This window comes from Epinephelus fuscoguttatus, linkage group LG4 (assembly GCF_011397635.1).
Source record: "Epinephelus fuscoguttatus linkage group LG4, E.fuscoguttatus.final_Chr_v1".
NCBI lineage: Eukaryota > Metazoa > Chordata > Actinopteri > Perciformes > Serranidae > Epinephelus > Epinephelus fuscoguttatus.
In genome coordinates, this window is record NC_064755.1 from 15,163,487 (window position 1) to 15,184,559 (window position 21,073).

The following is a 21,073-nucleotide window of genomic DNA, read 5'->3' on the forward strand; positions in this document are numbered from 1 at the left end:
TACAAGAACAAATTCACTGTGAAGTAAGTGATGATGAGGCCAGGCACACACAAAATCCAACCGAGTGGAGAGTCCTCCTGGACATCAGGGAGGACTTGCTGGCCGACCTCCTCAACAAGTTCCAAGAGCAGTGGGAGAATGTCTGCGACCTGACCCCTCCAACCAGTGAAACAACACTGCAGTTGGAAAGGATCAGCATAATGCTCAGAGAAACCCAGAACGATCTTAAGCAGCAGGCAAGCAACAGTGAGGACCTGCATGCTGAGCTGGAGCAGGTCAAGGGAGAGAAAGACACCCTTCATAAAGACCTGGAGGAAATGAAGTTGGAGCTCACTGCTGAAAGGCAGTTGGAGAGAAAGACGTCTCAAGCTTCTAAAGAACTGCAGAAGCTCACCACCACTTTAACCTATCTGTATGCCAAATTGGAGCAGATGAAGGGCTAGAAAGAGGCCCTTGATAAAGAGGTAGAGGCAAAAAGGTTGGAGGCCTGTCGTCACATGGAATTCCTTGCAGTGGCTAAAACCAACACTAAGCTTCAGTTAGAAAGCCAACTGGAATTTGAGATGGCGCAAGCTCAGAAAAATCATGAGCAGCAGACCTCCATCATTAAGGTCCTGCAAGCTGAATTGGAGACGGTGAAGGGAGCTAAGGCAGCCCTTCAAATAGACATGAACGCTCTCTCCGGAGAAGGCTAAAAAGCCTCTGAAGAGATCCCAGACCCCTCATCGCTTACAGATGGAGCATCAGAGAGCAGAGAGCAGAGCACTAGCAGCAGCCTTAAAAAGGGCAGAGGAGCTGCTGGAAATTGAATGCCTCAGCTTCACGCAGGAGAGGGAAAAATCCAGAGCAAACAAAAAGAGGACAATAATAAGCTCACGGCTCCTCTAAAGGCCGCTGAGAGGAAACTTATTGTCCTACATCTCCAGTTGCAGAAGGAAAAGGCTTACCTCACTGCACCACTGGAGATGACTGAGAGCAACCACAAGAACTTTGTTGTTGCTCTCAAGAGAAAATATCAAGATAAGCTGCAGAGTGACTGTCTCCGATGGCAGCAGGAGAAAACCTCCCTGCTGGCTACATCCTGGCCGCAGTGGCTGCAGGTTTGATTTTAACCTGCAGCCCTTTGCTGCATGTCATCCCCTCTCTCTCTCCTTTCACACTTCCCAATAAGATAAGATAAGTTTAGCAGCTTCACTGCCTATCAATTATAACTCTAATTTGTGTGTGAACAACAGTGTCTAGGTTCCACCAAGACTTGAGCTTGGATTACTGGAGTCAGAGTCCAGAGTGCTGACCATTACACCATGGAACCAGAGTATTTTCTCAATCTACCTGAAGTTGGTTCTTTAGTGGACTTTAAATTAAGGATTAAATATTAAATCATTAACTTCAGATTTGAAACATTGTTCCAAACTTATAAAGTTAAAACCCTCACCCAGAAAACAAGTAACATTTTTGCCACTGGGGCTCGTCTGGGATTTGAACCCCAGCCCTCTCGCACCCAAAGCAAGAATCATACTCCTAGACCAACAAGCCATGTGAAAACAATTGTTTCTGCAAATTTTGCTGAAGGACATACAGCCCCAGTCTGTCCTCAAACTGCATAGCTGGCTTTGGGGCTGTCCCATCTTTCCACACTTGGCTGAGTGCGCTTGGTTGCGCACACACTTTGGTGACGTTTTGCCACGCAGAACATACATAGTGTTCAAGCACTTATTAAGTGGCCAAGTACACGGGGATATTTAAACAAAATTGGGACAGATTTGACAACACCCCTTACATTGCGCATTGGATGTTATTCTCCGTGAACAAAAACATGATCCAGTTTAGAAAAGGGTGTAAAGAAATCATTTTCATGTAGGGATGAGAAAAGGTGTGGATAATCAGCAGGGATTTGCAGCTGTGATTTATGTTGAGCTGATGTATGTATGTATATGGATATATGAATATATTTTCATGTTGGTACATGAACAATTCATGATATTTCTATTACATGCATTTAAGAAAGTCAATTAATATGCTGGCATATATAACACTACGTTGGATATCTAAAGGAACGTTAAAGGTTATTAATTAGTGAATAAAAGGGGAAGGATTAAATAAATTAACTACTCTTTTATAATATTTGTCATGTTCGAAATAAAGACATCAATCAAAAGAAATGACGGAGCAAACTACTCACCTGTATCCATCAGCTGCAGTATTTTTAGCCCCAGTAAACAGGTAATCGTTTTCCGAATTGGAACGTTTGTTCCGTGGTCCCTATTTCAGATAAATTCTGTGGTTAGTAAATAATTCCAGGGCAAAGCTTGATGTGAATTTCCTCACCACAGACACATTAACAAAGCTTCCTAACATGTACCATCATGATGCTATGATATGAACAGGACTATGATATAAAGTTAAATTTATAAAACATTTTTCTTACATTTAAATTTCTTCGGCGGCTTCTCAGTCGAAATCCCGATGATGGCAGACTCACTGAACTGTAGTGGGGAGAATTCACCAGCATTGATGCATTGTGGGATTTATATTTGGCCAAATACCGCTCAGGTGCGATCTTACCGTAAGTGTGGGTAAAGTACAAATCAAGCGCACTGCACTTTTGGTCGTTGTAGAAATGGGATACACTTGTGCAAGTGTCCAAGTGCATAAGTGTGATCATAATGGGACAGGCCCTAAGTCTCTTTCTATGGCGCCACTACTGAATTCAGCTTAGTGATACCATTGGACGATAGAACACATTTCACACAAAAGGTTCCACCATAGCTTGAGCTTGGATTTGTCAGTAATATCAGTCAAACATGACTGTTCTATTGTAGTAAAATTGCTAAATTATGTGACTTTGATATCATCAAGTTACATCAGCTTGAGGTTTAAATGACTGGTTTCCATAAGACATCAGGTAGCAAAGTTGTTTTACATCTCATAGGATAAACATACAATACAACACAAACTACACAGCCACTTTGGAACCCTGTGGGCTCGTCCAGGATTCGAACCCATCTTACACCCTAAGTGAGAATCATAGCCCTAGAGCAACGAGCCACATATAGTGTGCCCTCTGTAATTTTCACTCAACAAAAGACCTCTCCACTTTGTCCTTGGCTTGAAAGCAGTCTTTGGGATGCTTTGGGATGACTGGACACATTTCACACAAAAGGTTCCACCAAGACTTGAGCTTGGGTTTGTCAGTAAAATCAGTCAAACAAGACTGTTCTATCCTTATAAATCTGATTCAATTATGTGACTTCAGTTTCATCAAGTCACATCTGCTCGAAGTTTAAATGACTGGTTTCCATAAGGCATTACACCTATGACATCAGGTAGCAAAGTTGTTTTACATCACATGAGATAAACATACTACACAACACAAACTACGCAGCTACTTTGGAACCCTGTGGGCTCGTCCGGGATTTTTACCCGGGACCTCTCGTACCCAAAGCGAGAATCATACTCCTAGACCAACGAGCCACAAAAAGTGCTGCCTGGGATGGTGGTCAGTTAAGCACTTTTTCAGTTTATGCCGTGTACTCATCCGCTGAAGGACATACAGCCCCAGTCTGTCACTGAATTGAAAGCAATCCTCAAGCTGCATAGTTGGCTTTGTCTCTTTCTATGGCTCCATTGCAGAATTCAACTTTGTGATAACATTGGACCAAAGAACACATTTCACACAAAAGGTTCTACCATAACCACCATTCCACCATAACTTGACTGTTCTATCGTAATAAATTTGCTTAAATTATGTGATTCTGATTTCATCAAGTCACATAAGCTTTAGGTTAAAGATCTGCTTTTCCAAAGGCATCACACCTGCAACACAAGGGGGCATATCTGTGGCACATAACACTTGATAAACATAGCACATCACTTAAGCTACTTCTAAACAATGCAGGCTCGTCCGGGATTTGAACCCGGGACCTCTCGCACCCAAAGCGAGAATCATACTCCTAGACCAACGAGCCACAAAAAGGGGTGCCCGGGGGGTTGGGCAGTTGAGCGTTTTCCCAGTTTATGCCATGTACTCATCCATTCACACACCCATTTTCCTCCCCTGTCCTACCCAGGTTAGGTCTCAGTGGAAGCAAGCTTATCAAAGTCGCCCCCACACCACCTCTGCATTCTCCAGGTCTTCTTTAGGATCCAGAGGCATTCCTAGGCAAAATGGGATATGTCATGGTGTTGTCGACATGTAGGTGCAGCGGATATTTTCAGACTTCCTCTATCCACAGAGACATCCTGTGTAGGAAAGCCGTTTGGATGGCGTATGTGCATACATCATCTCATTATTATGGTTGCTACCCAAAACTTTGGCCATGTTTTACAATCGAACACGCATCGACTGCTAAGGCCCTGTCTTTCGTTTTCTGATAATATAGGAAAACTTTAGCAGCTTTACTGCCTATTAACCATTAGGCTAATTTGTGCTCATCCGGGATTCGAACCCCAGACCTCTCGCACCTGAAGCAAGAGTCATACTCCTAGACCAATGAACCACTCAAAGTGTGCTTTCTGCAGATTTTGCTGAAGGACATACAGCCCCAGTCTGTCACTGAATTGAAAGCAATCCTCAAGCTGCATAGCTGGCTCCGTCTCTTTCTATGGCTCCACTGCTAAATTCAGCTTTGTGATACTATTGGACAATAGAGCACATTTCACACAAATCGTTCCACCAAGACTTGTCAGTCAAATCAGTCATGCATGACTGTTCTATGGTAGTAAAGCTGCTTGAATTATTGAATTATTTCATCAGGTCACATCAGCTCTAAGTTTAAGTAACTGGTTTCCATTTGGCATTACACCTATGACATCAGGGAGCATAGTTGTTTTACATCACACTGTAATAAACACACCACATGACACAAACTATGCAGCCACTTCTGAGACCCTGTGGGCTCGTCCGGGATTTGAACCCAGGACCTCTCACACCCGAAGCGAGAATCATACCCCTAGACCAACGAGCCACGTTAAAAGTCTTTTTGGCAATTTTCCCTCACCGAAAGACCTCTCCACTTTGTCCTTGGCTTGAACGCAATCTGCAAGTTGTATGATTGGCTTTTTCTACGACTCCACTGCCGGATTCAGCTTTCGGATGCTTTTGGACGACTGGACACATTTCACACAAAAGGTTCCACCAAGGCTTGAGCTTGGATTTGTCTGTAAAATCAGTCAAACACAACTGTTCCATCCTAATGAAGTTGTTTGTGCGTAAAACCGAATCATGCTACTTTGATTTCATTAAGTCATATCAGCTTTAGGTTGAAAGATCTGCTTTCCTAAAGGAGTTACCTCTGCAACGATGGGGAGCATATCTGTTTCACATCACACTTGATAAAAATGGCACATTACCACAGCTACGCAGCTAACCCTTAAGGGCTCATTTATGCTCCCTTTACGTACGAAAATGTATACGTCCGTTTCAAACGATGTTACCGTCACTGCCCACATACTTCCATGCGCCCTTTACGTTGACATGGATGTTAACCAATATATCCACCAGGAGGCAGCCCAGCGTCAAAAGTTTATGACAACAACAAACTCAAAAACAAACATGGCGACTGTGGAGGAGATATTGATAATGTACCTCTTGCATAAAAGACAAAAAAAGAGGCAGCATTGTAGGAGGCGGTGGTCGGTGAGGCTGTTAAATACATCGTGACTGGAGGACGGAGAATTCTTTTCTCTAGTACTGCCGATGAGAGAAACTGAATTGTTATTTCTTCTTCATGTCTCACTAGAGCTACGTATTGGGTAGTGACAGCAACACTGCCCCACGGTTTCCGGTGGTACTGCTCCGTTTGGCCCGTATCTATAAGCTTTATGGAAATGTGCAGAAAAACAGACGAAATGAACGTGGAGCATGGACAGAAGGCTCCGTCCATATCCGGATCTGTATTTAACGTTGAGCATAAATGGGCCTTAACACTGAGGGCTCGTCCGGGATTTGAACCCGCCACCTCTCACACCCAAAGTGAGACTCATACTCCTTGACCAACAAGCCACAAAAGGTACTGCATGGGTGGGTGCTCACTCAAGTGTTTTCCTCAGTTTATGCTGTGTACTCAACCATTCACCCGTGCATTTTCCTACCCTATCCTATCCAGGTTAGGTCTCAGTGGAAGCAAGCTTATTAAAAGTCACCCACACATTTTTATCCTCTTGTGCATCCTCCAGGTGTTCATCAGGGATCCAGAGGCATTCCCAGGCAAAATGGGATATGTCGCGACATGTAGGTGCAGCGGTTCTTTTCAGACTTCCACCTTGGAATATATGAGCTGCCCAACTATCCATAGAAACATCCTGTGTAGGAAAGCAGTTTGGATGGCTTACGTTCATCCGCGATCTCATTGTTGTGGTTGCTACCCAAAAGTTCGGCCATGCCTTACGATTGAACACCCATCGACTGCTAGATCCAAGGCTGTGTCTTTGGTTGTCCGATAATAAGAGAGAAGTTTAGCGTCTTTACTGCCTAGTAACCACAACTCTAAATGGTGTGTGAACAACAGTGTCTAGGTTCCACCAAGACTTGAACTTATATTACTAGATTCAGAGTCCAGAGCGCTGACCATTACACCATGGAACCCAAGACAAGCATGCATGCTATTAATGGTCTCATGAAGACATGCTTCCCATTGCACCAAAGTCAATAAAAGAGTCATTTCTCTGTCTACGTGAAGCTGTTTTTTTTTAGCGGACTTTAAATTAAGGATTAAATATTAAACTATTGACTTCAGATTTGAAACATTGTTTGATGAAACTTTGCTTTGCTTAATGTCTGAATGCTACTTTTCACTTATCTTCAGTGGGTCCCACCCCACATTGGAATATATTTGATAAATGATGAAATCTCATAACTTCCCTGTCAAAACAGTGAAAGATTAACCACATATGTTAAAGTCTTTTGATGAAACCAAGTTGTACATTTAGATATGCAATCTGTTCACCCTCATTGTGGCTCCTACAGTTGAGGACCTCCGTTATGGCTGTCAGTGTGTGTTAAATCACCTGGAATCTCACCTCTCTGTAGGTCAAATGAATAATTCTTCTCTATCATTCTATTGCATGACATTGATCTTCTGGCAGCAGCAAGTACTGCCCAAAAGAGCTCTGAGCCCACACTGGATCACACACAACTCACCTATAAATAGTGTCCCACAGAGTCCTTCACCCCGAAGCATGCATGCAGACCATGTGATGGTCTGAATGGAAATCCAGCTGTCTGGAGAGGAGCCTGTTGTTTTGACAGTACGCTGCTGAATCTTCACATCTTGTCTCTGTCTCTGGAACTAATCAATCCTGACGCTGCGATACGCACAGGCCGCACCTGCGTCCTCTCAGGCTACCACACACACACACACACACACATAAGGTATATACACACTCGTGCATGCACGTAATTCTACACACACGACAGTTTTTCGGCTCAGAGACCGCTGCAGTACTGCCTCTCCACATCAGTGAGGGCAGACGGAAGACAAAGTACATTCTGTCAGATGTAAAAAAAAAAATTAAAAAAATAAAAAATTTCCTGAGATGTGTAGATCCCAGCTGCCAAAAAAACACACAAAACGGTGTGTTCAAAAGGTCTTGAGGGTTTGGCTGTTAATAGTACTCTGTAAATCCTCAGGGGTGGCCATTTTGAGGAGATGGGGATCTGGGTTGTGTCTCTGACTCCTTTTTTCATGCTAACACTGTACACCTGCACAAGCACACATGACCGCTCATGCAAGATCACACACACATGACTGTGGAAGCTGGTATATGTTGGAATAAAGTCCAAACAGGGAAATAGAACAGAGTGGTTCCTTGCCAACTATTAGTCAGAACCCATAATGGGTTTTGGAGGATTCCTACATGTCTGCACTGACATTTGGGTGAGCATTGGCACTGAAACTCTAAATTTGAGTTCTGGGAATCACATGCATCAGCAACTTCAGCTTCAAACTTTTCGAAACCAAACACATATTACTATGTACTCTTGTCAGTAGGCTGGTGTGAAGGCTACAAACCAAATATAGAGTGTTCTTGTGTTGAAGAGAAGATTTATGGCATGGATGACAGGGAACCACCCAATGTGTTCATTTCCTGCGGTGTGCCAGAGCTCTGTCTACACACACACACACACACACACACACACACACTAATTTCAATGATAATATCAAAAACTCATTCCAGTAGGGTTTTATTACACTGCATATCTACATGTACAAGTAGTCCTTAAAGCGAAGGATTTGACAGTGTGATTTTGATGAATGTGTTGTCATTTTACGGGACTAAAGTTAATGTGGCCAGGATTCATGAGAGGGGCTTTCAACTGTGTTAAGCTTTTATTAGGACTCTTAAATGCTATTAGTACATATACATTATATATGCATAAATGCGTATAAAATTGAGTTTCCAGAAGCATGTGAGGAGAATATTAATTTCATGTGTTACCACATATTACTGTAGTGGGATTAATGTGGCAAGGGGAGAGGGAAAATCAATCTAACTTTCATGTATCTGTTCATTTAACTTAAACATTGCACTACATTTAAGTAACACAGTGTCCCGTCATTGGTCAATGTTCTGTTATTATGTTTGGGTTGGTCACTTGAAGAGTCTACAGCATGGCTATATCCACCTTATTTTTCACGGAAACACGGAGGCAAAACAGAACGCAGCCAGCTTCCGTTTTTTTGTGCGACACTTCCGGTCCAGCACTCTTGACCACTGTGTAAATGGGAATCTTGTTGAGTTTAGCTATATATATATATACGTATATATATATGTATATATATCGCATTTTTCACATCACTATATCACCGTTTAGACTAATCTGGTGTTTGTAAATTCTATAAACACAATGATTGAACAAACATTACTATTTCTGTGTGTGTAATTAATAACATGGTTATCGTAGATTAGCTGGGCTAACCATTAGCTGTTAGCCGTTAGCCGTTAGCGGTGTCTGTAATAACTCAATAAACGGTCTGTGAAAAAAATATTTTTTTCCAGTGGATGTCTTAGTTACAACATGATTGAGCTAACTGGAGTAGTTTCATGTCGTATCCGACAATGGGAAGCTTTTAACAGATGACGTCCTGATGGTAGCTTTGCTGCTGCTATTAGCTGTCCCTGTCAGCTGCAGCCACTGATGCTTTCTAGACATTGTGATTTCCCAAAACTGAATAAATACCACGCATAGCAACACAAAACTGTTTTGCTAGCTCGATCATGTTGTAACAGCTGGATGGTTGATGCGTACATGCTGATTCAGGTGCTGTCAGAGCCGATCCGCGCATCACTATGGCTTAATATTCAACTCAGTCAATAAAAACTGAAACCCGTCCTGTGTTACTAGTGTATGTCGCTGACAGAAAGAAAGAAAGAAAAGGAAAAAAAGAGAGAAAAGCAGCGTACACCTCATATTTATTTCTCACAGTTGCGCACACGTTTGGCTGGCATGCAGAAGCACCGTCTGTGTGTCTGTGTGTCGAGGGTGCGAGCCGCAGTTTCAGCTGCTCAGGTAGAGAGGCTGTGTAGCCCGGTGTGTTTTTTCACTGATTCGGTTCTGCGGGTTCTCTGCTGGTACACTGGAGACGGGGATCAAGCAGTTTGTCTCACTTGGGATAGATTGTGCTTTTTTGGTTCATAGTTTTTGATTGACGTGCGATTTATTCGCGTTTAAAGGGAATTATTTTACCGGCAATTACCGGATAACGTAAATGTGGGCACAGTTATCTAAATACACAGACTAACTAACTAACTGATTGACTAACATAAACAATTGAAAACTGAAAAAATTAGCTTGCACCGTTAGCTCCGGTAAGGGAAAGCATGAGGGAAAGCAGCTGACCGGAAGTCACACACAAAAACATGGAAGTTGATCACTATTTACTTCCGTTTTTGAAAATAATGTGGATAAAATAATGGATGTAACTATTGTGATGTCACCCATTGGTTTGTGGACTCTGTTTTGAAACCTCGAGTTCAACATTTTGGCTGTGGACAGCTTGGTTTTTTGAAGCCAGAAGTGACCATTTTTGGACGAGAGGTTGGAGCGATGCCTCATAGAAACCCGTCACTCGAGCAACCCGCCCTTAATTATGCATAACTTTAAGCCTTAACAAAATGTAAATGGGTGAGTTATATAAAAATTCACTCCCTGTACAGTCTTGTGAATGTTGAAATAAGCCACAGAGACCAAAACGGTATTTTTGATGCCAGCTGGGAGACTACCTTAGACCTTGGTGTTTGACTAACCAGTCAATTTGCCAAGAAAAGTAGTGGGAGCCATAATAATGCCTCAGTGAGGCTGTAGTAAGGCACAACAGTTATTTGAGCTAAATGCTAACTTAAGCATGCTAACATGCTCACAATGACAAAACTTTGCGAATGTTTGGCAAGTAAAATGTTTACCTTGTTCAGTATTTTTATAGAACATGTTAGCATGCTATCATTTGTTAATTAACACTAAAAACAAAGTACAGCTGAGGCTGGATATTGGATAAATTAAAATTGTGATCCGACTGCAGCACTAGAGGAAAAGTCAAGTGATCCCCAAAGTCATTACTCGGCTGTGTTCTGGCTCCATGGTGCCAAATGTGAGGCAGCTTTGGCCTTTTTAATTTCTAACAAATTTGGCCCAGGTGTAGATATTACAGATACAGGTCTATTCCGGTTGACAAACGGCAAGTGGATAAAATGGCAACCAGCACCAAACACAGGCCCTGGCCTGTTTATGGCTGCTAAATCTGAGCCTGATTATGCATTGTAAACATGTGCCTATCCCAGCTGAGACACAGCTGATGGATGAAACAGCAGCCAGCACCAAAACAGAACTCTCAACCATTGGTGGTTGCCAAATCTGGTTCAACCCGATGTGGGCCTACTTATTTCTTCCAGCATGCCGAGTTTGGGCCGATGTTGGGCCAGTTCATTTTTGACAACAGCCCAGTGAAGGCGGTGTCTGCAACTGGAATTGGGCCAGCTGATTTGGCCCGATTCTGGGATGTCATTTATGCCAAATCTCAGCCAAATATGACAAATGAACGCAGCCCAATTAATTTCATCCGGCTTGCCGTGTTCAGGCTGATTCAGGGCCAGGTCATTTTGGCTATCTGGGTATGATTCATCGTCAGGGCACAATGGATATCTGTACCAAATGTTATGCCAATCCATCCAGTATTGGTTGACATATTTCAGTCTGAACCAAAAATTGTGGACCAAACAACAGACCAACATGACTATGCTTGTTAGCCACATAACCTAATAAGCTGAATTACCTACTGTGTTTTGAGGTCAGAGTGTTGACATTTGTTGAAAAAATCTGTCAAGAAAATTATTATACTCATAAAAATTCCGTCATTACATCTTATTTTGATAGTGGTGCACTAGGCTGACCCAATATTGGCAACATGTGTTTCTTTTCACACGATAATTACAAAATAGTTTGTGGCCCACAAATGTATCACAGCGTATTTACCCACAGTAAAATTTGACACAATAAAAGGCTCAGGAATCTCCGTCCTTAGTAACTAATGAACACCAAGATTGTATTTAAAAGACATACAGTAGCTTCTGTTACTGGGTAAAATAGTAGTAGATATTGCACAGCAACATAACACCAAAGAAAGACAATTTCCTTTCTGGACATCAAAACACTTCAATAATATGAAGCAGAGTCTCATCTTAATGCTTCTTCTATCAAGTAATAACAGTGGATATTGGGTCCAGAAGGGAGGACTTCTCAGCATCACGCACAGCTATCCACTCTGCAGTGCTGTGAGCGCACGGCTCAGGCTCTTCAGATCAAAGTGGTGATAGTTCATCAGCAAATACCACAAAATATTTGCTTGATAACAGCGGGCAGATTTATCAGATCAGAGTGTAATAAAACAAATTCCTTTCTCCAAGCCTGAACTCTCTTGGATGCAAGAGGTGCTAGGCACAGGGAATCCAGGGTTTATCAAATGCCATAAAAGAAATGTGAATATTTTGCAATAAGAACAGGGAATCAAGCTGCATGAGATGAGATTTTCTCCAAGGGAAGACAGTATATTTGTATCTCATTTTACTTTACAAACTCAATGCTTTTTTGGCTGTAAATTATAAACTTGAATAAATCCACACTATATCGCTTTGGGTGTGATGATGTCACTTCACATTTATTTATAATTCTTCAGATGATTTAATTAACAGGCTACTGCTGCACATAATAATGGTGTCAATGGGAAAGGATCCTTGACGTGATTTATCATTACCCCTCTAATTCAAGCTGCGCTCTACTAATAACAACTGACAAAATTAGATGCTTGCGTGAACACTCAAGTGCTGAGAGGTTTACAGGCAAATGAGGACATGAGAGGACGGAAACATCTCTGTTTGTTTAAAGGCCACTCTGACACTAGATCCAAATAAACTAATAAACTCAACATGTTTCTGTTAGGTTCGTTTTAGGAAAGCTTATACGAGTGTTAAAGCGGCAGTTACATCTTATAGCTAGACTTGATCAGAGAGAATTTGAACCGTATGTGGTGAAGCTTCATGGCCAAAAATTTGGTCCATTTACTGTATTTTGAAAATCCTTTAGGACAAGGCAAAGACCATGTCTGTGAAACTGCTTGAACTTTCAACATACTAATACCCCTCTCAGACAACAGACCCTTATGATGCAGGTCTACTGAAAGCATGCTTGTGCTTTGAGGTAGATGGTAACATCAGCATGCTAAAATCCTCACAATGACGTAGGTATGTTTACCTTGTTCACCATCTTAGTTTAGTTTGTTAGCATGCTAACATTTGCTATTCAGCAGTAAACAGCTTTAGAGTGCTGCAGTGATGATGTTTGTTTTGTAGGCTGATGCTGAAGTTAGCATCGCCCTGGTTCTCCCATTAAAAGCCAGTAAGATTTTCACATTGAATTTTGGATTCCTGCAGAAAATAAGCTCTATGGCAAACAAGAGTTTATGATACTGCAACATTTTGTTCAGCAAGATAATCTTCACAAATTGAGGCATATATTGCCATCGCCAGAGGTAAAAAGCTGAAGGCCAAAACACACCAGCAGTGAATGCCACACGTCAGAAAATTTGCCAATGTACAACGCCACAGCGGCAGCAGCTAGACATGCATAGGTGCCCCTGGATGCACTGCCCCATGGCACTTTGGGCCACTGTCCTATTTCCAGCCTGACCGCCCCAAGAATTAAATGCATTTTTCCCCCATTCGCTCTCTGCTTGTACTGTACATACTGGCTCCTGTAGCAGCTCTTTTTTTTCTGCTCCTCTCCTCACCATTATGTAGAAAGAGAATTCTGTAGCTGAGGAATAAATGAGGAGATACATGTTTTGCACTTTTTTCTCTTCTATGAGATGTGTGTCTATGATTACCAGGATTCTGCTTGGTGCTCTGGTGATTACCTAATGCTATGCAGCTGTGTGATTGGGAATGGAGGTTACTTCTGCATGTCTCACCCTGCTTTTCTGTCTTTTCACACACTGAGGAAGACACTTGTCGAAACCGGTCTGTGTGTTTAACCGTCTGTAACAGTGAGGTATTAAAAGTTGCCTACGAAGGACACCGAGTGTTGCTGGCTTTTTAAATGAGGAGAGACTTCTTGCGTGAGGTTCGAGAAATATCCCGAGCTAAATGACCCACAATGCTGTCATTATAAAGACAATGGGCAAAAAGATATTGGTTGGTGAGTCATAGCTCTGAAGACTGGCTTTTCAGGTGAGAAATCAAGTATAATGAGGGGGCTCTCTATGACTTTAAGCTAATGCAGAGGTGGAGGAAGTTCAGCTCTTTCAGTAAAAGTAGTGATAACTTTGCGTGGTCGTCTGTTGACAAGCTGTAGTGTGACGCCTCCAGTGTGTTACAGGCTTCACTGGAAGCATGTCACACGACACGAGGTAGCGCAGTGGCACTAGTTAGTTTTCAGCTAAACATTGGGTTATAGCCTATACAAACTGCATTACAGTTGCATGACTTGTTAACAACTGCCTTTTTTAAGACACCTAAGCCTCAAGATTCGTGAGGGGGGTATTTTTTGATGTATTTTATGTCGTAAACCAAACATGAAAGTGTCTTCAGCTTACTTTAACCACAGACCTTATTTAGGCATCTAACTAAAACCCATTTACTGAAAAAAAAAACATTGACTTTAAGACAAGGGAACCAGGAGTGCTGAAATACAAACTCATTTCCACATTTAATGACTCATTTCTGGACAACTCTATAGTACAGCTGATGGGAATGTCATAAGTTATGCTAGTATAATATTTAGTCATAAATTGGACAAATGAAATTACAACTTTGATAACAATCCCTCTAGTAGTTGAGAAATATTTCACTCAAAACCACAAATGTTAGCCTCGTGGTGCAAGAGGAAAAGTTAGGGGATCACCATGAACATCTACCAAAGTTTGGGCCGATCCATCTAGTAGATATCGCACAGGTTAAGTGACGTCTTTGCCTAGCTGATGAGAATTATTAAAGTGATTATGGTTAATCCTCTGGGGACCACAAATGTCTGTGCAAGGTTTCATGGAAAGTTTCAGATAGTTTGAGATATTTCAGTCCGTCCCAAAGTGGTGGACATACTGACGTTACTATCTTTGGAGCCCCTGCTGCTTGCATGCCTTGAAATCCTTTTGGATGGTGTAAAGGCTGTATCTGTGAAATCACTTGCAACAACTAAAACAGTACTCTCTGCTACTGCTGCAACCATCATGTCCAGTGTCATACAATTTCAAAGTCAGCAGGCTTTTAAATATCATATGGGAGGAAACCCAAAGCCTCCTGAGGCCTACAGCAAAAACTGAAAGCACGTTGCCTCGGTAGCGTGACTCCACAGCCCAACAAATCAGCAAGCTTCACTGTTTCATTATTTGTCAAGATAAGTGAGGCGCACCTGTGTTATGAGAAGAAGATTCAAACTGGACTAGACAGCGCAGGCGGCCTCTGTGCATTCCAGTCCAATAAGGAAAGCTGGGCACCATGGTGAGCTCCGATCATGGGAGCAGACCTTCCATGTAGACATGTGAGAAACATCACAAGGCAGGCTGCTTCGTTCTCAGGGAAGGGCCTTTTGCTTGTCAGCGGGGTCTGAATTGTGGGGGCGGCTGTAATCGAAACACACCAGCCATATGTAGACACTGTGCTACCCCTTCCATATGGGATTATTTACATGTCGTCTTTGTTGTTCACTGATCAAAGTGGAGGAGATCCATTTGAGTTGATTTTATGACACATTTTTGCAAATTTGCAGGGGGGAACTTTAAATGCCCTGTAAAACCTGTTCCACAGCATGCGAGACCACCCCATTAAGTCTGCTATCCCACATGAATACAAAGGAAATCTGACTAAGGTCTGTAGACGTTGCTACAGACTGTGAAAAGGAATGTGTGTTTCTGAATGGTGGTGAATGCTACAAATCCATATGATATCCATAAATTAATCTTAAACCAACATCTACTGTCAATGTAAAAAAAACAAAACAAAAAAAACAAAAAAAAAAACGGCTGCGCGGGAACCAAAACAAAAGCAGAACACCATAAATTTATTGTGGAAAAAAAAGCAACATTGGGAAGAAAAGAAGTCTATTCTGGCACATTGTTCATCTTTATATTACAAAAAGGAGAAAAAGGCTACAAATCTCGATAATTTATACAAATACAACAACTTTCAAAAATAAATCTTTAATTTAGTAAACGCTCTGTGAACAAGTTTCTGCAATAACCCACCGCTTGAGATCCCTGAGCAGAGACACAGAGTTTTTTACATCTTCACTCAAGCAATAACAATGATCAGTGTTTGTTCATAAACACTTTATATACACAGGAGAACTTAGCGAGCTCTTTGACTATAGGGTGTGTGAGGTGCGGGGGCAGGAATGAACTGTCATTATCTTACCGGACATATCACTAGTGACCATCACAGTCAAAAACAGAACAGTGTTGACACCATTGTGACATATATTCAATGTTTTATCCTCCACTGTACTCGTGTACATCACATCTGCCAACTTCCTTCATTTTACATGTAAAAAACACAGTGCCAGCTGGTTCTGTTGCTAAGGTAACACAAAGCAATAACTTACAATGTATAAACTAAGGACACAGATAGTTCAGGAGGTTTGTGGCCAATGACAAACAAATGATCACAAATACTGTACATATTCTTATTTCCCGCAAGGTGCTGTTTCACTTACCGTATGCTGGCAACAACAAACAAACAGATAGATGTTAATTACACAGAATATATACAAAATGAGACCTTAAGACTGAGCTTTGACATTATGGGAAATACTTCATGTGACGTACCAAACTTGCTCAGTATCTGAGCGTCTGCTTTAAGTCTGGCTACTTTTTTGCTGCAAGATTTTCTGTATACTATATATACAATGTAGGTATATATTAGGATTCATTTATACAAACACAATGAAATTAGTTTTATTCCAACAAAAAACATAGGCATTAAAACATTTCCCTCAGCCGTGCTATATCTGTGATGAAAAGGTGTGCATCGGCATAGCTTTTTGTATTTGGTTAGAAGAACTCTCATCGGTGTAAAAGCTCCAGACGTGTGGGGAGACGTGTACTCAAGACTTAAGTACCTGCCTCTTTGTTGTCTGTGACTTCCACAGGAAGGTTTTTTTTATATTTCCATTCATAGCTTTTTACTGTTGCCGACAAATGAGTTACCATGGTGACTTGGCTTCTTTGCCAGTGCAGAACAAGAGGCAGTGGTGGTAAAAATTGTCACCTGTATGCTACTGTACACTGCTAGAGAAGATTCACACCTTTTATAATAAGGCAGTACAATGTGAAAAGAGTCCCATTTCCTTTGCTTTTGAGTTTTCTTGCCAAGACATACTGTTTTTGGCAAAGTCCAGCCTTCGTGGAGCTTTTAGAGGATATTGTTGTGCTGTAATGGCTACCATATTAAATTCCCTTTTTCAAGCTTTCACCAAATATCAGGACATCTGCTACAAATGGTTTGCAATGATGGTGTGAATTTTCATGTCTTTATGATGAAGTGTGTGTAATCTCATGAGGAAAAAACAAAGTTTTAGATTGAGATTTTAGTAACCTAAAAACTTAATTTGGTGATTCTGGATGGTATCCAAGTCTTCATATTGCCTTTTTTCCTTCATTAACAAGATTGAACATCTGATAAAACTAAGAACTTCATTAAATGGTGATTGAAAATGCCCTCAGTGCAGTGCTCTGAGATTCTTTCCTTTCTTTTATATTTTATCTCACACTGCTCAGGGACAAATTTCACCCTTTTGAACTACAATTGCTTATTTAAAAAACCCTAATTCATCACAAATGTTGAAGAATGTACCTATGGTCTCGCTTCAAGTTCAAGTGCTCTAGTTATAAAACAAAAAAACAAGAAAACAAAAACGTGGTTCCTGTGAGAGCACTTATTTTGAACAAAGTTCTAAAGAGTCCAAATACCACGCAGCGCCTGCCAAACTGTGAGCAATGCTTCTGCTGCTGGCCTGAGGTGTATGCAGAGCTCAGGAGTTATTAGGAGGGCTGTGCTGCACAGTCATGGCCTCTCTGAGCAAACATCCTCCCTGAGTCTCTTCCGTCTTTCCTGGATGAGAAGAGCGAATGAGGAGCGTGTAGGCCGTCCTTTTTCCCCCCAGGTCTGGCGTACAGATGGCAGGTAGGCGGGCAGGGTGAGCTCAGGGGCTCATGGTCCTCAGGCCCTGTTTCTCCATGATGTTCCACAGCTTACGCAAGTTGGACTGGGTGATGGTGTCATCCGGTTTCAGTTGAAGTGCTCGGAGGTAATTGGCTTCAGCTTCTTGCAACTTCCCGTTGAGGTGGAGGATCGCCCCCAGATTCATCAAGGCGGCAGGATACTGAAACCAAAGGAAGAGAAAATCTTAGTATGAAACCGATCTTGTCCTAAAATGACTTAGTACACCTCAGGGTAGCTTTAAGCTTTGTTCTAAAGATACACCGTATTTTCTGTTCCAGAATAGTAACACAGGAGTCATACCATGTCACTGAGACATAGGTACAGTTACTATAAACACAGTGAGTCAGCTGCTCAGACATAGTAAGAGTGGGCTGACTTACTTACACTAACAGTTATTTACTCACTACTAATGGTCTGTTTAGAGAATTCATTTAATGAAAGTTTTAAATTTTACAACATCAAAGACGGGATACGATACGATACGATTAATAATGCAAGTGAAGTCTTAAGTATTCACACTATGGGGGTATACATAATTTAACAGGGAACTGAATTTGACCAGAGATGTTTTATATCACTGAGCCACAGCCAGTTAATTGTCTGGGCACTGGACACCAACACACACACACACTTTGAACAGATGTTATTTCTGAATGTTAGAGCTTTAAACACTTTAAAATGGGAATTTTATTACAAAACCAGGGAAAATGTCACAGTGGATGTCTACATTAGTTTATGGAATAAACAGTTATTTTGTCCTTTTAAATAAAAGTCACATAGGACGAACATTTGGTCATCCTGTGAAGCTATACAGCAGACCAGTACACGTTACTGGTTCCTGTTTGTCAGATCACACAGACTGCGGTGCAGTGTTTGGAGTTTGGTAACCATGCTGCTTTGCGTGTCCCTGTGTCTTCTCTGTGGCCACAGATGTCAGAGGGAGCAACCACCACTTTGAAGTGGGTCTAGATGAATATACTGTAAATTCCTTCTGGTGCCAAGGGGCACTGCGACAGGCGGATGAGTCATGACGACATAACTACAGGAAAAGTGTCCAGGGTGCAATCACGGTAAGACTGTTAAGTATCCTGGCCAAGGGAGGGGCCACATCTGATCTCCATTTTAGTCCGAAGTGTGGAAAAGATGTCTAATCCTGTAGCGAAGCTACTGTTTTACTGCTTGAGACTATTGTAATTTCTGTAATTGCAAGTCCTAGGAAACGAGGAATGTTTAAATAACACAATCTTGGTAAAAAATGGCCAATCATGTGGTTTTACTGCAGTGTTTGTGACTTTTTCTTATAATTATCACTCCATACATCATTGCCACATGGAGTGGCACATCATTATGTCATTCTGACATTTACTGATGTGCTGTACCACAAGAGCCTTAATTTATTTCTCATGGCTATTAACTAATCAAGACTAACTGCGGAGCAGTTGCATGAGAGAATGGTGTTTTCTATAAATGTTATGAGAAATCTGTGGAATGTTATGAGAAGTGTGTGGAAATGTGAATCATTCACAACAACAGCAGTGCTGCTGAAAAACAGAGACAGAGCTTATTAACAAAGACTAGAGTCTACAGCTGTGCTACGTGGCTCTGTGAAGTGGTGCTTTGAGCTGAATGTTACTGTAACAATGTCAGTGTTAACGTTGCTGATGTTTTAGCAGGTTATGATTTGAGATTAGCATGGTAGCATTTGCTATTTAGGACAAGACAGAGTACAGCTGAGGCTGATGGTATTGTCATTAGATGTGCCGGTTTTCATAAAAGTTGGACAAATTTACCTAAAAACAGCACTGAAAAACAAGTGAAGGGATTATTCAAGTAATTAAGATTCATCCTGGGGGGAACATGATTGTGTCCAATAGAATATTGTGGCAATCCACTAAATAGTTGTCAAGACATTTCAGTCTGAATCACAAATGTCAACCTTATGGTGGCACCATACAACAAGTCAAGGGATCACCAGAGTCATTACGGTTCATCCTCTGGGAACCATGAAAGTCTGTACCAAATTTTCTGCCAATGCATTCATTAGACCAGGGGTCGTCAACCTCTACTATCAAAAGAGCCTTTTTTTCCCCTTTTTTTTAAGACCACAAATAATAAAAATCTGTGTGGAGCTGCAAAACATATTTTTAATGAAGGTAAAACGACCTATTAAGTCTAAATTTGCCTAAACTAATAGTCTAAATGAGTATTCATTAATATGTTTTACCACAAGGTGGCTACTCTGCAGGGCACTATTTATGATTTTTGGTACTTTGCAGAGCTGGCAGCAAAAGCAAACAAATCTGTCCACACAGTACTAAATTCTCTATTTTATTCCGAGACTTATACTTTTTTGAATTTGGCTAACCAGCTAGGAAGACTCAAGATTAGCCACTGCTATCGAGGTTCGGTATCGAGGCAGTAGATGTATTACGCACATTTTAGTTGCTGAAATGTTAAAAAAAAAAAAAAATTATTTGGTACAGAGGCTTCACATTTTTACAACTGGAGAGTGTAATAATTTCTTAAGTCCTACAACTTTTTAAAGCACATAAGATTCATTTAATATCTTTTTCTACACAACAAAAATCATGTTTTCGAACCAAAAAGACAAACAACCACAAATGACTATTTGAACCTAAACACTTCCCATACAGTACATGTATTGTAGTTAGTTTGAAGTTTACTCTTTGTCATTAGTTTATCCATGCAGCGAGAATACCTTTTCAGAGAGGTTACCAAATGCAGACAGTTTCAGATCCTATGGCCATTTATCTTGCTTTGTCCACACCGTGGGTTGTGTGAACTGCCCTCCTTTGCTATACTGTTCCACTCTTGTCTCACAAAACTCTCAAAACATCTCTCTGTTTTTCCAATGTCAAGCCTGGATGAGTGATGCTCCATGCATGAGAATTTCAATGGGAACAATATGTCCAATAGTGCTGCTTTTCTCATAGGGAGAATTAAACTGATGAATAAATCAAAGGGACTCGGGGATAATCCTGTTGTCCCTTAGAGAGACGCCACTTTTCCCCTCCACACATATAAAACATGCAACACATGCCTTGGGTAAAGTAAAGGCTGGCATGACCAACACTTTAACTGTTACTCACTGACTCCAAATGTTGTATTACCTTTACATACACATATAATTATGTTAATCCCATAGCAAAACAAAACGTCTTCCCTGCATTTCAATTATTGTTCACAGGAGCAGCCAGAGTTCTTGACTTTAATGGTCGGGGTAATTCTGTGGCTGTTTGTGCAATAAATTACCTTCTGTTTGACCCACCATTTGAAGGTCAAACCACGAAATAACGCTGGGGGATCAATTTGCAAGTTGGGGGATTTTTACTGCTCAGAATAATCC

General features: G+C 41.3%; 1 protein-coding gene and 3 non-coding genes across 4 annotated transcripts in view; all 4 read right to left on the reverse strand.

The window, feature by feature from the left end:
• Positions 1-1,240: 1,240 nt before the first annotated feature.
• trnaq-cug (transfer RNA glutamine (anticodon CUG)) lies at positions 1,241-1,312 on the reverse strand. The gene has a single exon. It is a non-coding gene; the product is annotated as a tRNA-Gln (tRNA).
• Positions 1,313-3,896: 2,584 nt separating this feature from the next.
• trnap-ugg (transfer RNA proline (anticodon UGG)) lies at positions 3,897-3,968 on the reverse strand. Its single transcript has one exon. It is a non-coding gene; the product is annotated as a tRNA-Pro (tRNA).
• Positions 3,969-4,895: 927 nt separating this feature from the next.
• On the reverse strand, positions 4,896-4,967 carry trnap-cgg (transfer RNA proline (anticodon CGG)). The gene has a single exon. It is a non-coding gene; the product is annotated as a tRNA-Pro (tRNA).
• A 10,703-nt stretch (positions 4,968-15,670) lies between these two features.
• tmtc2b (transmembrane O-mannosyltransferase targeting cadherins 2b) overlaps positions 15,671-21,073 on the reverse strand; it is a 122,672-nt gene continuing 117,269 nt past the window's right edge. The window contains exon 12 of the mRNA XM_049573579.1: positions 15,671-17,866. Within this exon, the coding sequence (XP_049429536.1) occupies positions 17,687-17,866 (180 nt within the window). The 3' untranslated portion in view covers positions 15,671-17,686. The remainder of the gene's footprint in view (positions 17,867-21,073) is intronic.